The sequence below is a fragment of the Heliangelus exortis genome, chromosome 12, assembly GCF_036169615.1.
Source record: "Heliangelus exortis chromosome 12, bHelExo1.hap1, whole genome shotgun sequence".
Classification (NCBI taxonomy): domain Eukaryota; kingdom Metazoa; phylum Chordata; class Aves; order Apodiformes; family Trochilidae; genus Heliangelus; species Heliangelus exortis.
Window position 1 is genome coordinate 19,911,468 of NC_092433.1, and position 23,438 is coordinate 19,934,905.

The following is a 23,438-nucleotide window of genomic DNA, read 5'->3' on the forward strand; positions in this document are numbered from 1 at the left end:
TTTTTCCCTCCCTTTCCTCCTTGCTAGCTGAGTTTTCTTTGCTGAGAAGAGAGAGCAGTGGCTCATGTTCAACTTCAAGTGCCAAAACAGAAACCCAAATGGCTTCAGCTCTGGCAGAGGCTGAGCAGTGATACGTGATCACAGAGAAAAACAGAAGTAGTTAGAGGAAGGTGGTGAGGATTGGTTTTTTCCTTGGATGCTCTCTGCGTACACTGAGAAACAAATCTAGAATTTGTATTAAGAAAACTGATGTCTGCTTTGCATGTATATTGGGTTTATTTGGAGGAAAACAGCATCCCCAGTCAGCATCTCTTGGCCACATCCGCTCGCCTCAGTGCTGTACAGATCTTGTCATTGTTTCCACTAAAATAATAAGGGTTTCTTTTTTTATTTATTGGGACAAAATTATCTTTTTTTTGTTTTCCTCAGACATTTTAAAATAGTGCAAAATGAGCACATGGGATAAAATAGCAAAAGCCAGGAAATTATGGTGTCAGCTTCCTGACTCTCTTGTTTGGATAAATTATTTAACTATGTTTAACTTTTCTTAGATTTTGACAAACCAATGAAAAACTGTATCTGGAGAAGAGAGCCCTGTCTATTTGCATGCTAAGTTTTGTGTTCTGTTTTGTTTTTTTTGTTGTTTTTTTGTTTTTTCCTCTTCAGCTATGATAGCAGTGGAACTTCCAAAGATGAAATTAAGGAGAGATTTGCACAAACAATGGAATTTGTAGAGGAATATTTAAGAGATGTGGTGTGTCAGAGGTTCCCTTTCTCTGATAAAGAGAAAAATAAGCTCACTTTTGAGGTAGTTATCCAGTTCTGATTTTATGCTTTCCTTTTATTTTTTTAATTTTTTTTTTTTTGGGTAACGTTGGTACTTTTTTCAAAAAGATAGACTGGCAAGTAATTAATTAATGATTGCTGAGCCTCAGCAGGCTCTTGCTTTCCTCTGTACTTTTTCTCCTCATGCAACAACACCACTGAAGTTTGTGAGAGTTTGCAGTGATAGTTCATGAAATACAATTAATAAATGTGAGCTTCTATCTCAGATTTGCAGCAGCCCTGTTTACTTTTTGTGCTCTCATTGTTATTGCAAAGTCAATCTTTGCTGGAATACATATTCTGGAAAACTAAATAATATTTCTGCATGCACAGATAGTCTCTAGAGTTTACAGGATTACTCAGGAAGAAAACAATACAGTGTCCTTTGACTTACTGACCTATTAAAATAGTCTGTGCAAATAAAATGTAATAATATTCCCTAAATAACCATTAATTTAAGATGCGAGATTTAAAAAAAATAATTATTTGAGGGAATGTGCTTCAGATAATGGGGCTCTTGTAAATATTTGCACTCTGTGCAGTTCTTATGGGTGAATCTTGAAGCAGTGCATGTGGGAGGGCTTGTGGGGAAACTTTATAACTTGGTAGCAGTAAGGTAGAACCATAAAAAGCATCTGTATGTTCCCTCTAGTCCTGGCCTCTGTTGCCTTTTCTGAAATGAGAAAAAGATGGTGTGATTTTGTAGCTATGGAGTACCAGTTGAATGTATAAATTCTTACTCCAGAAACTGCAGTACTTGTAGGCAAATAGAAAACTTTCTGATAAAATGCAGAACTAGAGATTCTTGTGCAGTTAGGAGGTGTGATGGTAGGAACAGGACTCACAGCCAGGCTCGTGATCTGTTCACTGTGTTAAGACAACTTGACTGTGATAGCTAAATGAGTAGTATTAATGGGGCTTATTATTATTTTGGTAGGTTGTCAACTTAGCCAGAAATCTGATATATTTTGGTTTCTACAACTTCTGTGACCTCCTCAGACTAACCAAAATCCTCCTTGCTATATTAGACTGTGTGCACATCACTACCATCTTCCCTATCACCAAGATGGCAAAAGGCGAGGAAAGTAAAGGTAAGGCTGGAAAACTCCTGGCAGAACAGATCAGTCCTTGGGAGTTGCTTGTTCATCTCCAGATCTCCATGTGGATTTGAAATTTTGTACATTTTCTGTCTGTGGCTTGGCTGTACAGCAGAGTAATGCCTAGGATGAGAGAGGGAGAGGGCAGGTTGCCTTTTTCCTTTTTCCTTTTTTTCCTTTTTCCTTTTTCCTTTTTCCTTTTTCCTCTTTTTCCTCTTTTTCCTCTTTTTCCTCTTTTTCCTCTTTTTCCTCTTTCCTCTTTCCTCTTTTCTCTTTTCTCTTTCCTCTTTCCTCTTTCCTCTTTCCTCTTTCCTCTTTCCTCTTTCCTCTTTCCTCTTTCCTCTTTCCTCTTTCCTCTTTCCTCTTTCCTCTTTCCTCTTTCCTCTTTCCTCTTTCCTCTTTCCTCTTTCCTCTTTCCTCTTTCCTCTTTCCTCTTTCCTCTTTCCTCTTTCCTCTTTCCTCTTTCCTCTTTCCTCTTTCCTCTTTCCTCTTTCCTCTTTCCTCTTTCCTCTTTCCTCTTTCCTCTTTCCTCTTTCCTCTTTCCTCTTTCCTCTTTCCCTTTCTTTTTTTCCCTTTCTTTTTTTAAGTAGTGCTTCTGTTGACTTCCCTCTGTTCCAGGAATTCAGGTGCCCACCTGGCATTGTTTAATGTTAAGACAATTTCTCTTCATAGGCTGTGGAGGGTCCCTGCCCTATTAATGCAGTCCCATTACACCAACATAACCTTCCCTGTTTGCCTACCTCTCTGAAGGGAGCAATGTGATGAGGTCAATCCATGGAGTTGGGGAGCTGATGACCCAGGTGGTGCTCAGAGGTGGTGGGTTCCTGCCCATGACTCCACTTGCTGCTGCTCCTGAGGGCAATGTCAAGCAGAGTGAACCAGAGAAAGAGGACATCCTGGTCATGGACACGAAGCTGAAGATCATCGAGATACTCCAGGTAGTAGCAACACAAGGTAGAGCAGCACCCTGTGCTGCCTGGGATCTGAGCATTAATGTGGTGCCTTTTGTGTCCCTCCTGCCTCCCACATGCCTCTGTTCAGCTGGCAGAGGGTTAAGGGTGACTTTTTCAGGCATGCAGCATTCAGCTTGGGTTTGACAATATTGATGCCTTCACTGAAACGATTTTATAGAAATGAGTTTGCAAGAGATCTGCATATTGACCAGTTTTTTGTAAACATCTGACTTGCTGAAGTGCAGAGCTCGTTTCCCACCTCTGTCTTAGCAATGACTCCTGGTCTGCAGGGCCACACTGTTAGTGCCCCAGGGAAGGGAAAGATTCTTGAGACTTTTCCTCATACATCCATCAGCCAGAAGTGTGTGTTATGTGTGCACATTTGCCAGCATCACTGTCTCTTTCCCCTCTGACTTTTCTCACTTGTCCATTCTGAAGTCTTTGGGATGCAAAGCAACAAGTGCCATCCCTTTTCCACTGCACTGCCTGGATCTAGATGTTGCTGCAAACTTTTTGCCCTGAAATTCCTCTTCCCTCCCTGAGTGGGGGAGTCCCTTTTCTGCTCAGTAGCTTCCCGGGTGAGTTCCCAGAGGGCAGAAAGCTGCAGAAGCCTTGTAGGCTGAAGGGATGCTGAGCAGCAGGAGGGCCCTTTTGTGCCTGTGCCCTTGGGGGAGGCTTTGCTCAGAGCTGGGGGGAGGTTATGCCCTTCCCCTCAGCAGCAGATGTAGCACCAAGGGGAGGCTTGATTCACTTCCTTCCACCATGGCTAATTTTAGTCTGAAACTGGGACTTCTCCTATGGCCTGGCGTGTGCAATGGGATCTTTTACTGTGCCAGTATTCCCCCCCTCTTACCACGGCCTATTAAAACTGGCATTTAGCATTTTTTATTAAATCTGAGGGAACTGAAAGTCCTACTTGCATTGTACTGCTTTCCTCAAGAGGGTGGAAGACCTCTGAGAAGGTGGTCCTTGGGATGCTGGAGGTTCTGGTGCCCCTGGCCAGTCCAGCAGCCAGGCTCTGGGCAGCTCCTCTTCAGCTTCCCTGCATCACAGCACCCTGGGGGGCCAGGACAGCAGTGCTGGTCTGTGGGATTCCTCCTGTTTTCAGCACAGAGATAGAAATGTTACTTTCCCTTCCTGGGGTTGAAGTGAGGATGCCAGAACCAGGCAGGAACAAGGGGTCAAAACTTCCAAAGTCTTTTACTCAGAAGTCTTTATTACTATGTGCATATCGTATGCTTGTTGAAATCACTGAAAAAAAGTTACAGAATTCTGGGGATTTTAAAAGAGCATTTGTGTACCTCTTCTCCAAGTTAAAGCCAGACCTTTACCATGTTAGTCTTGCATGTTGGTAACCCTGAATTATGTCAGTTGTACATGTGCTGGAAATAGGCAAGTTATCTCAGCATTTTTACTCCCTCTGTATCATCAGTTTATTTTGAATGTGAGACTGGACTACAGAATCTCCTGCCTGCTTTGTATATTTAAACATGAATTTGATGAAAGCAATGCCCAGATGTCTGAATCACCCACTGGAAGCAGTAGCCAAGAAATGTCAGCAAATGTACCAGGTGAGTTCTTTTGCAAAGCACGAGTTTGTGTGGCTTAAGGAAGACTCTTAACCTGAGAGATGCAAACTGGATAATTGATTCAGCTTCTTGCTTAGACATGGGATTGGTCCTGCTGAAGCAGAGTACCTTGCTAGCAGCAGGAATAACAGAGCAGGGATCACTTCCATGTAACCCAAACAAAACCCAGGGTTTATCTGTGCTTGCTCCTACTCATTTCCAAGTGTTAAGTGTGACCAGGAGCCCAAGATACATCCTTTAAAAAAAAAACCTGCAATAACACTGCCACATGGGATCTGTCATCCACCTCAAATCTTTCCTGCTCATGTTTCTGGGTGTGCAGAAAAAGGGTCCCTAAAGTAATCTGCCATCCTCCATCCCTTCCCTCTGGCCTGATGCTTCTACTCACCCAAATTTCTCTTTTCCAAAGGAATTGTAGGAAGGCAAGACCACTGGAGGTGTCTGCTCAGTGCTGATAGACAAGGCTGTAAACTAAGCTGTTGAGGAGCTCATGTCCAGTGTTGCTCTTGATGGGAAGCAGGATGGTTAATGGAGTGAGTGGAGGGGGTGCTGTCAATTGCTGTATCACTTTCCAAGGAAAAAAGTGTCCTGGAGTTGGGTCCTGTACCATGTAGGAATAACTGGAGTTTAAAAGTACAGCTTATTAGACATCAAACAGTTTTTTCTTCCTCATTTTGAGGACTGTATCTCTAGATGCAAAGGAGAAAGATAAGGAAAATGTGGTTTAGATGTGAAGCCTTCAAAGGGAGGAGACTGCTTCGTTTGATCTCACTTCAAAGGGGATGTGTTTACTTTTTTCTTGGGCTGCCTGTCCAGCAGCCTCTGGGGTGCCAGGGCCTTCAAAATTGGGCTGGTGGGGAGAGCAAGAGCTCTTTATGCAAGCTCAGCTTTGGAAGAAAAGGGGCAAACATTTTTGGTAAGGAGGTACAATCCTCATGCTTTCCTTCTGCTCCCCTTTGCAATTTTTTGTGAAATATTGAGAGCTCAAAGTCTGACCATTTTTATTTTAGAATATTGGTCATTGGCCATGTGATGATATGTACCTTGTACTGAAAATGACAAAGACCTTCTTGTTTTTTGTCCCACGGGGATATTGCTGTTGATTTTTTTAATATATATATATTTTTTTTTACTTTAGAACTTCCCAGGGCTTAAGTTTGGTGTTTCTTGTGAGTGGCCCCTGTGAATAATACCAGGTCCCATCAGCATCTTGGAATAATGCTGGTGCAGTCTAAACTCAGCCAAGAGAGGAATAAGCCTGCATGTTGCTGAAATTATTATGCAGTTTAATTTGTGAGCTGGGAACAGGTTAATTTACTGTCTCAGGTTATCTTAACAGGCTGCTTCAGTAATCTCTGTGTTCCTTTCAGCTTGTTCTGACCCCCTTGCTTACACCTACATCACCACTTGCTGTTTAAAGTGGTTTTAGGCAGCAAAAATACCTGTGCTGCAACTCTGACATGCTGTATTTGTCTTGTTTATTTTCTCAGGAGCCCTTGACTTTGAACATATTGAAGAACAAGCTGAGGGGATCTTTGGTGGAAGGAAAGTATCTCTTCACAGTGCTAATCCAGGGGTAGCTCAGGAGTCCCCAGGCTGCAGCCCCCAGGGTTGGTGTTGAAAATGAGGTGGTGACTGGGAAGGGATTGGATGCAGCTGCCAGAGTTATCGAGGGTTCAGTTTCCTGAAATGCTTTCGATGCAGCTCAGAGCAGAATCTGCTTGGCTCACAAGCCCCAGATAAGGGACAGAGGTCCTTCAGCCAGAAAGATCTTCATGGGAGGGCTTCACTGGAGGAGGCAAAAGCCAAGTTGCAGGATTAGTGCATCTAAGCCAAATGCTGCAGTGAAATCTGAGGTGGAAAATTCTGTGTAGGCAAGGATTGGGTTTTCTACTGATATATTTAGCCATCCTTTTTTTTTTTTTTTTTGTCTGATGCAGCATTAAACTGCACATGTAGGACAGAACAAAGCAAGTTGTACCTTCCATACCCCCCCAGCAGCTTATATCCTTGTCAAGTCACAGGACAGCAAGTCAGTGACAGACTCCAAATACTTCACCTTGTCCTTAAGCTGCTCAGAGCTGCAGTTTTCTGTAAAGCTAAGATAACTGCTTTCTTAAATGGAGAGAGAAGAGCAGACAGGGATTTGCTGACAGAATTAATCACCAGAATTTTTAATGTAAGCATGTAGGCTCAGTTGGAAGCAGAATATGGAGAAGATTCAGGGGGCACTGACAGGAAAAAGAAATGCAACATGAGTTTCTTGTGCTCAGAAAAGAGGTGCAGGGACAGAGAGAAAAGAGGAGGCTTTCAAGTACTTGACATACATAGCATTGCAACCTGGCTACAGAGGTAGGGTTTTATTTCATAAATAGTGAAAAAGCTTAGTACCAGGAATACTCAAGAACTATTTGAGCAATAGGGTGAAACTGACACGGGGACAAATATTTTGGCGTAGTTTGAGTTGGATACTGTAAGCTGAGTGAACCATAATTAATGATATTCTGGAAGAGCCTCCCTATTATACCAAAAATCCCTGTGTGCCTTAACATAGCACTTGATTTGATACATTTCCCTCTTATTTAAAAGTAAGAAAAAAGGTTTCCTTGTCCCTGTGCACTGGGCTTAGGACTCTGCTGGGCCATTCAGGGTAGTCCACGAGTTAACTCTCACACTCTGTTTTCAGTGAGGAGAACACCCCACTGGATTTGGATGATCATGGTGGCAGGACATTTCTCAGGGTTTTGTTGCATTTAACAATGCATGATTATCCTCCTCTGGTGTCTGGGGCACTGCAGCTGCTCTTCAGGCACTTCAGCCAGAGACAAGAAGTCCTTCAGGCTTTCAAGCAGGTATGTGTGTGCATTAGGAGTGTTACTCCTCATCTGAATGGGTATTTGGCACCTAAAACTTATGTCTTTGTGCAACTAATGGATTGCATTCATCTAAGGTTCAACTGCTTGTCACCAGCCAAGATGTTGACAACTACAAGCAGATAAAGCAAGATTTGGACCAGCTGAGGTCGATTGTGGAAAAATCGGAACTTTGGGTGTACAAAGGCCAAGGTCCTGATGAGACTCTGGATGGGGTGCAAGGTGAAAATGAACACAAGAAAAAAGAGGTAATTAGGTTGTGTTTGTGCAAACTGCTGTGTTAATGTTTTATGAAGAGGTCACATTTCTGGAAATGGTTACAAAAACCTCATCTTTGCAGCAGAGTGCATAGCCTGGTGGGACTGTCCTGGTGGGACTGGTATTGCTTTTGGATTGAGGCAAGAATAAGAGGAGAACTTGAGCTGTTAATGCCAGTCAGCCTCAGGTGGAAGCTGTTCAGGATTAGCAGCCACTGAAGTGTCATCTTTAGGCTCCAACAGAGCAGTTGGTTTGGGTTTGCACTGGTTCCTGAGTTGTCTGTGCAGCACTGACAAATTAATTGCATGGGTTTTGTCTGGTGAAAAGTACCTCAAACAATGTCAAGGCAGAGCTGTGAACTGTTCAGGTCATGCATTTGGAATTGGCACAATGATGATGTGACAGAAGAGAATGATGATGCTTTATCTGTACCTGATAATAAAGGACTTTCTTGGCATGCACATCTGGCTTAGAACTAATTAAACACTTTTTTCCTCCATGTGATTTGGAATCAAATAGAATAGACTGGGTGAGGGAATTCAAGAACTTCTGAATGTTATGAGTGTTTATTTTTGGAAGTAAAAAAAGTAATTTACTTGTTGCTTTCTGTGTGTGTAGTGTTGTGAAGCACCTCTTGATAACTCTGCAGTGCCAGTTTAATAATGGTAGAGAAATAATAGGGAGAGAAAGTAAAAAGTTTTTTAGGGTGAGACTTGATTACAGACGGAATGTGCCAAGCAAGGTAAAGGGCAGGAGGTTGCTGTCTCCAGAATCATCCCATCCTTACCTTATTTTATGTTTCAGAGGTCAATGTGACTTGACAGGATAATTATATGTATTTTTCTGAGGCTCAGAAGGCTGAAGGATGACACTCCTTCCCAGAAAGAGAGCGGGCGCTATCCTAGAACGATATATCCTAGAGCTGCCTTCATGAAGGCAGTAGTAGTATAAGCTACTAATAAATTGTCTGGTTTTATCCTCAGGAAGGTCACAGCAAGTCCCAAAAGCCTGAAAGTACTAGCAGCTACAACTACCGTGTAGTAAAAGAGGTAAAACTTTGCTTCTTGATAGTTAAATGGAAGTGTAAATGAGTAACACAGCTCTGGAGAGCTGCAGTCAGAGGGAGGCACCCAGGAAAGTCTGAGTCACTCTTCCATTGTGGAAACTATTTGCTGAGTAATAACATATCCCAACTTGAATGAGAAGCCAGGAGTATAATAAGCACTACATATATACTCTTTCCTTAAGAATGGATTAGTGAGAAATGCCACGTTCTGCTGCTGTTTCAATGGTAACACAATATTTTTATTGTTAAAGGCTACGAAAGATGTAAGCAAGTGGAGAAGCTGTTTAATTTGTCTCGTCCCGAGTGCCTTGCACTTGAAACCACTGTGCTGTTGAAATTTAATTTAAAGTCTTGCTGTGGATGGTGCCCAGGCCAGTGTCTGCTTCCCTTGCCTGTGCTGAGTGGCACGAGGCTGTGGTTGCTGCCGCGGCCCCGCAGGGATGGGGAGGGAGGTGGTGGCTGCTCCTCCAGGGGCAGCACACACCATCGTGTCCTTCTGCCCCCACATCCCCTGGCACCTTTCAGTTCCAGCTTGGTCCTTTTGCACCTCTACTGCTGCTGCAGGAGCAACCAGACCTCAGCTCCTTGTCCTGGGACCCCAAATCCTGATTTTGCTGCCTAGAGCCGCTCTGGTCCGTGCCGCGCAGATCTGGTTTTTCAGTGTTGCTGCTCTCTGGGAGCCACCTGGTTGTGCTCTTGAACTAAAGCCCAGAATTCCAGCCCTAAACCAGGTCTCTCCTGCAGATCCTGCTGCGGCTCAGCAAGCTGTGTGTGCAGGAGGGAATTTCGGTCCGGAAGAGCCGTAAGCAGCAGCAGCGCCTTCTGAGGAACATGGGAGCTCACGCGGTTGTGCTGGAGCTGCTGCAAATCCCTTATGAAAAGGTGGGGTTTCTGTGGGGCTCTCACCTCGTGGTGGATTGATGATAACCTCCTCTTATGGCTTTTAATAACCTCCTCTGCATCTTCGTGTTGGCTTCCCAGAGACTGTTTTACAGGGAATCGGAGTCTGTGAAACCCCCGTGCTTCCAAAATACCAGGGAGGTTTAGGGAATGGTTTGTTTGAAGCCTTGGGATGTGCAGGGTTAAGCACTATTTCCTGAAGCAGTGTTTGCCCCTCGTAGCTCAGTGTAAGGCTCAACTCTCAGCTTGTCACAGAGGGGATGTGTTTGTATGTGCTGCCTGGAAGTTAAGCTGTGAGGGTGGCAGCAGTTCCCTTGTTCTTGCTCCACAGTGGTTGGATGACCTTGGGAAGATGAAGGGAGATGAAGGTGCCTGGTCCCCTGTGGGGTTTATCAGCAGCTTTGCCTTCTAGTTACAGTTCTTCCCCCAGTTTGAAAGTCCCAGACTGCCCCTGAGAAATGGGTCCCTCTCAGCTGGCTCCCCAGGCAGTGCTGTTCACAATCAGCCAAATCCTGTCCCAGGGTCACCTCAGGGGTGCACTGTGAAGCCCCCTTTGTCCTGCTGATGAAGCAGAGCCCAAGTTCATGTCTTGGCTGCCCATTAGTCACAGGTGACAGGTACTCATCACTGCATAGGTGAGGGACTTCATATTTTCCTTGTCACTCTCTGTGCCAAGCTGTACAGGTCTCTGAGAACCTGTAATTCTAGACAGTAGCTCTGATTAATGTTAAGGTAAGTCCCATGCTGGCTTGCTTCATATTTTGTTAAAACAATCTGCAGCAAAAACGCCCTCCAACACCCTTTCCCACCTTTCTGTCCTGTACGTGTGCCTATGTCTGGGACAGGCATCATGGAAGGGGTTTCATCATTGGAAATACGTGGAAGTCCTCAAAAATACAGGCAGCCATTAATTTTCCACACTGTTTTATACCTTCAGTGGGCTGGGAATCCACACTGATGTCAGAGGAAAGGCACCAATTCCTGAGCTGTACTTGGAAGCATGCAAGTGGTGTGCAGATTCCAGTAAATATAAATTGGGCTTAACTGTAGCAACAATAACTTTCCATCTCTCCTTTGCCATGAGCTGCTTATCCGGTGGTGCTGAGATGCATTTCAGTGGAACATGGCAATTTTCCTGCCTAGCCCCAAGGTGATGAAGTGTGGTTTGGCCACTGTGCTTCTATGTTCAGGAGTGTAAAACTGACTAAAGCACGTTGCTGGCAGGCTTGGGCATGGAGTGTGCAGTTTTAGAGAATAAACTACTGTAATTTCTATCATGGCCCTTATTTTTTTATGAACTTTATAACTGTGGAGCAGGCCAGACTCATCCCTGATATCTGTGAGCTGGGTGGAGGTTTGTTTTTCTTTGGAGTGTGAGAGTCATGACAATTCCCTTGCAGAGCTGGAGCTGTGGCTTATCCAGTGCTCACCTGAAAGTGAACTTTGAGATTCTTTTTAACCCCATCTTCTTTGTCATGCAACCACAGGCTGAAGACACCAGGATGCAGGAGATAATGAAGCTTGCACACGAGTTTTTACAGAACTTTTGTGCTGGGAACCAACAGAACCAGGCGTTGCTGCACAAGCACATAAACCTGTTCCTTAACCCAGGGGTAAGAATAACATTGTGCCATGATTTATTTTGATATTTTTTTTTTATTTATTTTTGAGTAAGAAAAGAGAATGGCTTGTCCCTGGTGATTGCCTCTGGGCCTGTGCTGATGCAAGATTGGTTGAAGGGGTCACATTTTGTTTTCATTCTAAAGCCTCAAAACCTGGCAAGGTCTGTTTATTTAGGGTATTTTCAGTGTAGAAAGTTCAAGAGGCTGAAGTGGACTGAAAAATAGGCTTAGAGAGGAGCTGTTGTGTTGAAAGATTAGGTCCTCAGAAATGTTCTTTTCAGTCCTGCCCCCTGCAGGAGTGTTGACTTTATCCTGACCTCTGTGTGGCTTTGGTGGTTTGTTTGCTAATTTCTTTCTCTCTTTCATCCCCTCTATTAGATTCTGGAAGCAGTAACAATGCAGCACATTTTCATGAACAACTTTCAGCTTTGCAGTGAGATTAATGAGCGGGTTGTTCAACACTTTGTCCACTGTATTGAAACACATGGCAGAAATGTTCAGTACATCAAGTTCCTGCAGACGATCGTCAAGGCGGAAGGAAAATTCATCAAGAAGTGCCAGGATATGGTAATGGCTGAGGTGAGAGCTGCAGAGATTTTGCAAGGTCTGAACAGAAGTTTTCACATACCATTTGGTGGAAATGACAAATTGATCCTCTCGCTTCCAGGGCTGCCAAGAAGCTGACAGCTCTCACAATGCAAAAGGAGTGTGCAGCTACCAGAAAGCACAGGGTTTTATGTGACCAAAAGCTTTCTGAGCTCCTCAGCCATGGGTGTAACGAGTGATCACTTGTTACTGATACCCAAAAGTGACTTTCCAGGCTTGCACACAGCAACCCGTGGGTGAGCTTATTGAAACAAGGGTGCCTTTCTCTAGCAAAACTGCCCAGAAGAGAAATAGTTTCACGGCCACTTATGCAGAAGGAAAATGTTACCACGATAGTATTTTGATGGGAATTTCTTATCTTACCAAGACCTTACACATTCAGCTGTCTAAGTCTGAGGGTCTTCAGAAATTTAGGTTCATAAACTGGGGTGTCGGGATAGAAGGGAGGGAGGAGAGAAGGGTGAATAAATCCTTTTAAGGTGGATATTTCACTCAGTGTTTAACAACATATGTGCACGCCTGATGGGATTATTTATTGGCCTCCTCAGCAGGGGGAGCCCAAGGATCAGATTTGTCAGGCTCTGGCTTTGCTGTGTCAATCTTGGGAGACTGATCTTTGGGTACACTATTTCGGAGTTCAGAAATGGGGTTTTTTTGTGAGTTTCTCAACATGGAGTCAAGTTTGCAAGGTGCAAGCAAGCAGGCAGCTTCCACAGGGGTCAGCAGCTGCTTGAGAAGAAGGGGTTGCTTTTTTTTTATTTAGCTGTTTGTCACAAACCTTGTGGGAGGATGGTCCCAAATCCCTCCAGCTCCATCCTCAGAAGCACCCAGCCTGGAGCAGGTCTCTGTTTGCTCATTCCCCTTCCTTTCCCAGAGTCACAGGAGGGCAGAGCTGCTCTGGAGACACGGCCATCCAGGTCCCAGACATGAAGCCAATAGAAATCTCCAGTGTGTGACTTAACGTGTCACTTGGTAGCCTTGGAAAATTGATGGTGTTTGTTCAGAAGGGTGGAATGGCTGAACCCTGCAGTCCTCCCATCCGGCGGGGCCCTGGGGCCTTCCCTTCCTCTGAACCAAAGGGGGTGGCTGCAGGGGCTGAGGAGTCAGCTGAGGCAACGTACGGGGAATAAAAAAGCACAATGGAAAGTCACAAGCTTCTTGGCACAACTTCTGTCTAAGCAGTCAGTGGGGCTGGCTTTGAAGTTCTGCAGCAGTTCAGAAGTGGTAAATTCTTTAAGAGAAAATGTCATACTCCAGCCCTGGATCCCACGAAGGGAGGGCAAGAGGAATGCCCAGCTGACTTGGTGGGCTGCACTCCTTTTATGTGTCTAAAGAGAAGCTAATTGGGGTTTGCAGTGGAACAGCCCAGGGGGGGATGCTGCAGGGAGATGCCTGGGCTTTGATCTGCTGATGGAATATTTTTCTTTCTCGGTAGCTGGTGAACTCAGGAGAAGATGTCCTGGTGTTTTACAACGACAGAGCCTCCTTCCAGACTTTGGTGCAAATGATGAGATCAGAGAGGGATCGGATGGATGAAAACAGCCCCCTGATGTACCACATCCACTTAGTAGAGCTGCTTGCTGTCTGCACAGAAGGCAAAAACGTCTACACAGAAATAAAATGCAACTCCCTCCTTCCCCTGGATGACATTGTTAGGGTAGTAACCCATGAGGATTGCATACCTGAGGTGAGGGCTGCTTGGAGGCACTGGCCTCTATCTATTTGAAACGTTCTGGGTTGGGGTGAGAGAGCTTTGGTACTGCTGAGTCTGAGCTGGGAAAGGTCCTGGTGCAGGTGGACAGTGAGCTGGGTAACTGGATTCCTTCCCTGGTTTTGCTGTCAGCAACCCCACTGCATCTGGTTGGTTAAGTTAAATCCTTTTATGCTTCTTTCCTTGCCCTTAAAACGGGGCTGTGATACTGTACATGCTTGTTTTATAGGGTTCTTGAGGCAGAGGGGTTTATGGAGTATGCTGCTAACCTTGAACAGATGGTTCTGCAGAACTGGAAATTATTATTATGCTGACGTTTTGTCTACAGTAATCCTTGTGTTTTTTTATTGGATGGTGTCTTGCTATTCATGGCATTAAATTTCACCAGTGATTAAATAAAAGGAAGAGGTAGAATTACACATTATTTATATAGCTGTTCTAATGTGACAGTATATTCATTCATAATGCCATTCAGGTTTTTTAACAGCAATTTTTTTCCCCCTCTACTTTTAGGTCAAAATTGCATACATCAACTTCTTGAATCATTGCTATGTGGACACAGAAGTAGAAATGAAAGAGATTTACACAAGTAATCATATGTGGAAGCTGTTTGAGAACTTCTTGGTTGACATCTGTCGGGTAATGATTTTGGCATCTAGGCACAGAATTAATAAAGCTTAAATGAACTTTTTTAATAGTACAGAGTAGGAAAATTAAGACATAACAGTGCAACAGGGCAATAAGTACCCAAAATACTGTGTTCCTTCAAATTTATATATGTCTTTTCCCTGTGTCTGTGGATTTCATTAGTCATATTCCATGGAACACATTAATATTTTCCTTTTCAAGAGGAAAAAAAACCCAAACAACCCAAACCCCAAGAAAACTCAGCAAAGCCCCACGCCCTGCTCTTTTGTCTAACGCCTTCTTCTGTTCTGCCACCTGGCTTGCTCTTTCTGGCCAGAGCAGTCAGCTCCTTCCCAAGCAATAGTCAACAATTTTTGGCAGGTCAGGACAAATTTTTTCCAAGCTTGGCATTTGTTTGGCCATGTGGCTTTTTGCCTGGGATTCCAAGTATTTCCCCATACGAAAGCATTACACCTCAGCCCCCCCTTCCCTACTTTCTTTCCTCTGAGGCACTCTGGGGTTTTTTTCCTTTCCTCCTAAACATGCCATATGCCAGCAGAGGAAAACAGTAACTGTGCTGGGCTTCTGCTTGTGTGTGTGCTGGACATCCAGCAGCCCAAGTGTCACAAGTATTGTTGTGGCAGGGAATTGCTTTGCCCAGAACAGTGTGAAATCAAAAATTCCAGTCTGTAACACTTACTAATCTGCCTTGGTTGAGCTGTTTCTGACCTAAGAATGAATTTCTTGCAGGCTTGTAACAACACCAGTGACAGGAAGCATGCTGACTCCATCCTGGAGAAGTATGTTACAGAAATAGTGATGAGCATTGTCACCACTTTCTTCAGCTCCCCCTTCTCTGATCAGAGCACTACTTTGCAGGTAGGGAAATGCACAGAGACAGAGAAGTAAAAAATCTGCTGTAAATATGACTGTTTTCATTCCACTTTGTTTCCATTTACCAGTTAAAAAGCAGCACAAGTAGAGGTGTTTTGTCACGGGGGAGCAGACGTATTCTTTGTGACCAGGATTTCCTTTTGCTGTAAAAGTGGAAAGATTTCTAGATCATGGTACAGTTTTTTTCTAGGGAAACTGAAGTGTCATGTCCCTTCATTAGCAGCTTCCACTCTGTCTTACTCCCCAGATGACATGGGTCTTCTGGATACAGTTTCTTTGGATCTGGTTTTCTCTTTGCAGCCTGAGGTCAGAGTACAGGATGCTGTGGGCAGGTGTAAGAGCCCAAACATGCAATTTTTCCCAGTGACAGCTTGGCATGCCAGCTCTCCAGCAGTGGGAAAGCAGTAGCATGGCAGCAAGGAGTTCTTCAGAGTGCTGTGAAGAAATAAGATAGATTTTGGTGGCAGGCTTTCCAGGCAGAAGGGGAGGGTGTTCCATTTCAGAAGGTGCAAAGGTGATTGCTTAAAGAAAGCACATTTTTATTGGAACATTCTAATTTCCTTTCAAACCCAAACACTGCCAAAAACTCTTGTGTGTTTCATGAAGTAGTTTTTGTCTTGTTCAAAAGCTGGGGAATTGTGGAGGAGCTTGAAACACTTGTGCAGTGGCAGCAGGTAGGAGATTTCCACTGCAGAAGAGCAGTGTCAGGATATTGCCCTAATATTTGTGTTTCAGCACAAAGATAACATCGTTCATGTGTTCATAAATAACTTTTGGGGAGGAGTGTGGGTGGAGTGGTCAGGTGCCTGGCAGGTCTGTCAGAACTTGGTAGCTGTTGCAACTTGATGCAACCTCATGAAGCCAAAGGCAGATGTTCGCAGGGCAAACTCCAGGTTTGTAATTGGGTGCAACTGGTGGCAGGTGAGGAGACATCTGCTTCCCAAAAGTGGCCATAAAGGGCATCTGGAAAGCTGATGTTTCAGTGCCTCATCAAAAGAACTCATGGAAATCATGGGGTGGTGCCTGGGGGCTGCAGTGCTGGGGTGCTGCTGCTTTTCCCCCATTGCCTCACTGCGTCTCTGGGGCTGCCAGTCTGCCTGCCTTGTGTCAGGGTGTATATGAGCCCTGTCTGGGTGACCAGGGGCCAGCCTGATCCTACCAACTGCTGAGAACTCAGCACAGCCTTGCTTCTCATGGCCTTGGAGAGCCTTCCATCCTCAGACAGAGGAGGGTTCTGCCTGACTCACCCCACCCAGAGCAGTCCAGCACTTGCTTCTCGTGTGACATCAAAATGTCAGGCCCTGCTGTGGTGTCAGCCTCAGTGCCAGTGTGTCAAGACTTCATCAAAATCAAATGAGAAACTGGGATCAAGTTAGCCTTGTGCTGCCCCAGGGCCCTGCCCTTCTCCCTTCTCTGTCATGCTTGTAATTGTCATCTCTGAGCGTACAGCACTTGAATACACTTCCTTACCATCATATTTTAGCCATCTGTTGATTTTATTTGTCAGCAGCTTTTCTTTAGTTTCTCAACTATTCCCTTTGTATTAGCAGGATGAAGTAACCTCTTTCACCCTTCTTTTCCTGTCACAGTTGATAGCTCTGTTTTATCCCAGATTCATCTTTCCTGTACATCTTTAAGTTAAAAGTTCTATTCCTCCCCCTTTTTCTGCCTGCCAAGGCTCTTGCCCATGACGCAGGGATCTCCCCTTGGAGAAGCACAGCCCATGGGACCCCTGGCTCTGAGCATCTCTCCTTTGGGTGGGGTTTTTCCCTCCCATCTGAGCTGCTGCTGGGCATTCTGGTGCCACTGTGTCCCAAGGCAAGGGGCTGCTGCCCCTCTCCTTTCTGATTCCTTCAGATTCAGTCCCTCCCTGTCCTTCCTGCTGCACCTTGTCATCTCCTTTCTTCCCAAGTGAGCCTCCTCTTGGCTCATGATTTTTCATGTTAGGGCTTGTTCTGCTCAATTGTACCTCCTTTGAGTCAGGACCAGCTTTGCTTGTGCAAGGAACACCTTGTGCAGCTGTCAGGCAGTTCAAATAATATGAAATTAGGAGAACATAAATATGTCTTTCCAAAGAACAGCTTTCCAAAACTTTTCCTCTTTACCAAGCACTGTTAAGCCTGTTTGGCCTCCAAAGGGTGCTGCTGCCCAAGGCTTTTCCTCAGAATTGGAGTTGGAGGCAAGGTGAACATGGAGTAAATTTCTTATTTGATTTATGGACCTAGTTTAAGCAAATGTCTTTGAAGCTTTTTAAGACCAAAGAGCCTTTAAACATGAACTGAAAGGAATACGTGGGTGGCTGAAATCCAAAAGTGAAGGTATTTTCAGTGCCCTTGGAGAATTCTCTGGCCTGCCATGTTTTTGGTGTTTGGCTTATTTCTAGAAAGGATAATAGCTATTGGCTGCTGAGTAATTTTTGTTTCTTGAATTTTGCTTCTCCTTTTGTTTATTTACTAATGGTGTTATGTGATGAATTGATCTAATAAATTTAATTATCTGATAAGTTTGGCTTTTTCGTCTAACTCCACTTTTTTCTTACAAACAGGTGTTAATCTTGACCAAAATAAAAGAGGTATTTTCTCAGTAGTTCCTGAGTCTTGTGGGCTTTTCACTGTGGTGTAGTTCACTGAGTTGATAGATAGAGTACATAGCTAGTAGGCACAGTGACACGGGGCATTCCCTCTTGGTGTAGCTTCATTTGGAATATTTAAAATACCCTTATCTCTGCAGGTAAAATGATGTTTTGTTCTAATTACTGTACAAGGCCTAACAGGGAGGTTTTGTCTATGTTTCTGGGATGTTGCAAAGATGAAAGAGCAGAGGTGTGTGTGTGTGTGTGTGTGTGTGTGTGTGTGTGTGTGTGTGTGTGTGTGTGTGAGCACCTCACCCATCTGCAGTAGAAAATCACCTTGCAACCTGTGGGGCTTCCAACCACACCTGACTTCTGGCTGATCCACAGCAGCTCTGGTGCTTACCACTAACTACTACCTGTGTTTGAAGCAACAAACACACAGCTGGTTTCTGCAGTAAATTAAATAGCAGCTAATAAGACTCGAAGTGATGAGTTTTCAACTCTGGAGCTCTACTGCCCTTTAGCCAAGAGCAGAGTCCCAGCTGGGACTACTGAGTCAGCTCCTGGTCAAGGCTGGAAGAAGAATCCCCGTGTGCCAGGTTTGCTGATAGCTCTGATTAAACAGATGAAGATGACTGCTTATTTCCTCTGCTTAGTCAGGCTTCAATTACTTGAGGCTTCAAGCTTTAGAAACTGTCTGCTTAGTATTTCCATCCCAGCCTTCCTTCCCACCCTTCCCATTCAGCTGCTGATTGTGTGGCTGATAGGCTGGCTCCAGCACCAGGCTGCCTGGTGAGTGGATGCAGAGCAGTGTTAGAAATGTCCTGGTGTGCAGAGAGCCCTGGGAACTGCTGTTACCTCAGGCTGATGCTGATCATTCTCGGTGTGACCCCATGAGCTTGATTTATTTTTTTTTTTCTTCTTTAACCCTGTGTTCCAGACTCGTCAGCCCGTGTTTGTGCAGCTGCTGCAGGGGGTGTTCAGGGTGTACCACTGCAACTGGCTGATGCCCAGCCAAAAGGCTTCTGTGGAAAGCTGCATTCGGGTCCTCTCAGATGTAGGTAAGAGATGGGTGTAACCAGGGCTAACTGCTGCAAACTTGGTCATCCAGCATTTGCTGCTTCCGTGTTATCCTTCCAAAAACCAAGTGCAGTTCATTCCCTGCAGGTGGTGCTTGCAGCTAACTCAGAGCTGGGGCCCAGAACCAGAGCTGGGTTGATGTATTGTCAGGGTTGAGCAATAGGTGTTGTCACTGTAACCTGAAGAGCTTTCTCTGTTTAACCTCAAAACTCTGCACTCCTGTTGATCTGCAGCAGGGAAATAGTTTTGTGCCACTCCTCCCAGTAATTTGCTCCACTTCTAGTAGTGAGAAGAGCAATTTGTACTGGATATTGAGGCCAAATTTAGTGGGAGAGGTGTACATGTGCCTCAGCAGGAGATGCTGGCAATGTGTGTGTGTAAGGACAGATTCCTGCCACCACGTTTTAATGACAGTAAACAGCTCAAAGACAGGAAAGCCTTTAAACACAGAAGTCTGACCCATTGCACAGGGACCACACGTTGTTTGGTGCCCATGGGGGTTGTAGGAGAAGCTACAAGTAGAGGTCCTCTTGTCCTTGCGTTGTAGTAACACACAGACTGGAGGAGTCAACTCTTACCAACTTTTCTTGTTGCAGCAAAGAGCCGTGCGATTGCAATTCCTGTTGACTTGGACAGTCAGGTCAACAATCTCTTCCTGAAATCTCACAACATTGTCCAGAAGACTGCAATGAACTGGAGGATGACAGCAAGGAATGCTGCCCGCAGGGACTCGGTGCTCGCTGCCTCCAGGGACTACAGAAACATCATTGAGAGATTGCAGGTGACTGCACAGCACCTCTGCCTCCTCTGGTGGGCCCAGGCCCACCCCAAAAGGAGGCAGTTACCAAGCAGAAAGACATCTGGGAATTAATTAGTCAAAATGTCACATGGGAATCAAGTTAGCAGATGCAGAATATAATGGTAGTGTATATAAAATCAAATATAAACCGTTGGATCGAGGCAATGTGCACAGCTCCTGGGTTGGGAAGTACTCATCCCAGGAGATGCTGATATTTGAAGGTAGGGATACTTGAAGTCACTGGTGATATTGATTTGGTAAGAGAGGGCTTTTTGACCATCATAGCCTTCCAAACCCCTCCAGTGCTTTGGTCCTTGTACACTGAAACTCTCAGCAGGTGCCACTGCCCTGCCTGGAAACCATGACAGAGCTTAAACTAGAGATGTATCCCTTCCTTCTGAACCACTGGCAGTCACAGTCACTCCCTGATGAAGCAAAACGTGTGCAGTCCCAGGCTGGTTTTGCTAAAAGGAATATTTAAACTTAATGCTTTGTGCTAGTAATAAGGGTTGGTGTGTTATGGTTGTATTCTGTGTTCAGATCTGCAGAGAGTTTAATCAGGCCTTTTTTATACCAAATGAAATTCATCATCTTTCATGAAGCCTTTAGCTTTCAAAGACTCATTCTCTGGTCAAAAGCTTTTTCTGGCAAACAGTTCTGTAAACTTATATTAACATGGAAACACTGCCCAGCCCACTCTCACTGAAACAGTTTCTCCCTCTTTATCCATTCCTGTCTAGTTGTCCATTTCAATTTGATTAAACTTTCTCTCTGGCTTCATAGTTATCTCAATATTTGCTGCTTATTTAAGTATTAAGATAAATACTGTTTCATTTTTAGGGTAGCTACAGCTTTCGAAATATTGAGGAAAAGGGGAATAATTTTAATTTTGCATAATTTTAATGGTAGCACTTTTTTGTCAGCTTGTGTAAGCATGAATAGCCTGATCTTTATCACAGAGTTTCAGTGCAGCTGTGAATCTGCATTTTTCTCTGTCAACAAGAGCACCTGGAAAATCAGGGCTTCTGTTTTAAGAACTACCATTAAAAACCAGAACCAAGCGTCTTCTCTGACCAAGTTCTGCAGTCTTCCATCTAGTCCAGCCAAGCAGGACAAAACCTCACTGTCCTGTCCCTCTCTGGCAGGTTTTGAAATGGATTTGCTGATAAATGTAGATGTGTTCCCTGCTTGTTTAAAGTCTTGCTGTGGTTATGTTGCAGGACATCGTGTCAGCTCTCGAGGATCGCCTCCGCCCTCTGGTCCAGGCAGAGCTGTCTGTGCTGGTGGATGTGCTGCACAGGCCTGAGCTGCTCTTCCCAGAGAACACAGATGCCAGGAGGAAATGTGAAAGTGGAGGTTTCATTTGCAAGTAAGTTGTTTCCAAGTCTGACTTCTCGGGAGGGGCATTTTTAATGTTTTGCTTTCTCTCCCCGCTTTTCCCCTGCCCTCCCGCCCAGCTTTGTAAATATTTTATATGCTTTGAAATAGGTGCAGTGTCTTGTGGTGTGGTAGGTACAATTTGTCCTTGGAGGGAGGGGGAAAAAGCCCCACAAAAGTTCTTGAGGGGTGGGGAGAGACTGCTTGATAGGCTCACAGCCAGGGCTTGAAATTTTCTGTATTTGGTGCAGTGTTGTGAACGGTAGTAAAAAACTTTGAGCTGGTCAATGTTGTTCTCTCCCTGCCTTCAAGCCTGGGAATGTCTGCAAGGTACTTGAACTTGTAGGACTTTGTGCTGGGCAAGCATGTCAGAATGGGTCGTTCCCATGTGCCTCACCCAAGGTGGATGCAGTCCAGATGTGGAGAGAAGGAAAGGAAAGGTTGCAAGGCTGTTTTGGGGCAATTCAGAGCAGAATCCAGCTTCTCAGATCACCTCCTGGAGGGGTGGATTATATAGAGAGATTCTGGAAACTGTGTACCAGAGTTACAAACAAATTCTGGGTCAGGTGGATTTCTAAGAGCTCTCCCCAGGACTCTCAGTATGTTTTTTAACAAAGCAGTTATGTGGAATAATTTTCTTAATATGAAAGTGTTTGTTCTGGAGGGCCAGCAAATCCTAAATCCCTCTGCTCCTCCCCCTGGTTCCTTTCTGCTGTAGTCAGGGGGTTTTAGCTGCCTGTCCCCTGCCAGGGGATGCACTTCCCTTCACCAAAGCCTGGGGTACCTGGTTAAATGTTGCTCTTGAGAGAATAATCCTAAAATGGTTGTGTAGTGGTTGTCTGATAACAAAACTCGTTTGCATCTTAACCCAATCAAGTAAGAAAGTCATGTGTATATTAATATCCCATTTTTTAGACTGGTAGTACTAAAAGGAGCCATGGTTGGTTGGTTATTTTCAGGTTAATAAAGCATACTAAGCAGCTGCTAGAGGAGAACGAGGAGAAACTATGTATTAAAGTATTACAGACCCTCAGGGAAATGATGACCAAAGACAGAGGCTATGGAGAAAAGGTAATGTAATTTACAGTTCATCATTCTGTCTTAAACACTGTCTCTGCTATTCAGTAAAGGAAAATAAAATTCTTGCTCTTTCAAGCTCTGTTTTGTATGTGTAAGCACTTCTGTACTGGATCAGGAACAAAACAGTTTTAGTCAACTAATACCTTCAAACACAATTTGAAAGGTAAGCTTGTTTCTGTTGCATTTTTACTTTAGACTCACAAGTTTAAGTCTAAATCCTGCAGTTGCTGGCACTGTAGAAGTATCTCATTTCTTTATGAAGGATATAACCTCTTTATCTGCTGTTTTGGCCTAGGTGACTTTCCAACAGGTCACATAACCTTGCAACAAGAGGATATTCTGTAATTTAATTTTAATTTATGTACATCTGAGTTATCTTGTTGTGAATTAGAGATGGAAACTGTTTGTACAGCCAGCCATATATTTTTTTTATTTCCTTTTCCTACATAAAACTCATTTGTCTTATTGAGAAGAATATTTTTCTGTAGGTACAGCCCTATTCTCTGTTTGCACCACAAGAGTGAACGTATATGCACATATATTTGTGTATCTAGGTATTCCTACCAGCAATCCAAAAATCCTAGTCCAACTAATCATGCATTTCTCAGCCCCCCTAGGGTGTGACCATGCTACACAGGGCAGGACACAGAGCAATGAACCCCCCCAGTCAACCTGCTCCAGACCAATTGGGAGCTGGCAGTGGTGTGGGAGGATGCTCGTGGGTGCCCATGCCTGGGAGCAGATGGTCTCTCCTGTCCAATTCTCACTTGCAGTGGGGTTTGAAGTTGTTGCAGTGTGCTAGATTCACAGCACAGAAAGGCAAAAGCTTTCAGAGGTCAGGCAGTTTCCTAACAATAATAATGTGTTGCTGTGGCTGCGAGGGAGAGAGATGCTCTGGAGGCAGAGGAACCTGTAGCATCACTGAGGTGCCTGGCCACCTCCTGCCTCCAGACCTCCAGTTTCCTACATCAGCATCTTTATTTTCAGTTTTAGCTGAAAAATGACTTTTTAGCATAAACTGTGTGGTTTAGGGGCCATGCCCACATCAGCTGCAAGAAAGGAGGGTATGCATGTGGGAGGAGCAGGGAGCAGGGTAGGGAGGGATGGGCAGCAACTGCTCCTTTCAGCTGAACACTGAGCACATCCTGTCCTGCTGAGGAAGCAGCACCATGTGCTGGGTTGTGAGAGCAGGAGCTGGAGCCCTGTGGAGCTCTCCTGTCCTCTCCTCAAGCTCTCTTATGGAGATATCTGTGATACAGGACAGTCTGGAAAGGGACCAGTTGTGACCTGCAGGAGGGAGCTGGGCCAGGTGATCCTTCTGAAGGAGTGCTGAGGGTTCCTATTGCCCAGTGCTGGGGATGGGGAAGATTAAGTGGGATCATAGATTTTTTTTTTTCCTTACATTTTAGCACAGGAGTGTGCACCCTCCTCTTGATAACAGCCAAGAGAGACTGCCCAAGGTCACCTTCAGGAACTGCAGAAGTGGATTATATATGCTGTACACCAACA

The 23,438-nt window shown here is 44.6% G+C and overlaps 1 protein-coding gene across 10 annotated transcripts in view; it reads left to right on the plus strand.

Annotated features, from left to right (window-relative positions):
- The window catches only part of ITPR1 (inositol 1,4,5-trisphosphate receptor type 1), a 163,755-nt gene that overhangs the window by 64,864 nt on the left and 75,453 nt on the right, over nucleotides 1–23,438 (plus strand). For 5 of the 10 annotated variants that reach the window (XM_071756367.1, XM_071756368.1, XM_071756373.1 and 2 more), the window contains 18 exons: nucleotides 667–808; nucleotides 1,763–1,916; nucleotides 2,673–2,860; nucleotides 4,308–4,446; nucleotides 5,955–6,013; nucleotides 7,155–7,316; nucleotides 7,415–7,585; nucleotides 8,579–8,644; nucleotides 9,406–9,543; nucleotides 11,049–11,174; nucleotides 11,562–11,762; nucleotides 13,225–13,476; nucleotides 14,014–14,139; nucleotides 14,878–15,006; nucleotides 18,534–18,654; nucleotides 19,270–19,454; nucleotides 20,693–20,841; nucleotides 21,809–21,920. In XM_071756367.1, coding sequence (XP_071612468.1) covers nucleotides 667–808; nucleotides 1,763–1,916; nucleotides 2,673–2,860; nucleotides 4,308–4,446; nucleotides 5,955–6,013; nucleotides 7,155–7,316; nucleotides 7,415–7,585; nucleotides 8,579–8,644; nucleotides 9,406–9,543; nucleotides 11,049–11,174; nucleotides 11,562–11,762; nucleotides 13,225–13,476; nucleotides 14,014–14,139; nucleotides 14,878–15,006; nucleotides 18,534–18,654; nucleotides 19,270–19,454; nucleotides 20,693–20,841; nucleotides 21,809–21,920 — 2,620 coding nt within the window. Of the gene's footprint in view, nucleotides 1–666; nucleotides 809–1,762; nucleotides 1,917–2,672; nucleotides 2,861–4,307; nucleotides 4,447–5,954; nucleotides 6,014–7,154; nucleotides 7,317–7,414; nucleotides 7,586–8,578; nucleotides 8,645–9,405; nucleotides 9,544–11,048; nucleotides 11,175–11,561; nucleotides 11,763–13,224; nucleotides 13,477–14,013; nucleotides 14,140–14,877; nucleotides 15,007–17,566; nucleotides 17,594–18,533; nucleotides 18,655–19,269; nucleotides 19,455–20,692; nucleotides 20,842–21,808; nucleotides 21,921–23,438 lie in introns of all 10 variants that reach the window. The other 5 variants (XM_071756365.1, XM_071756366.1, XM_071756372.1 and 2 more) reach the window with 2 other exon arrangements.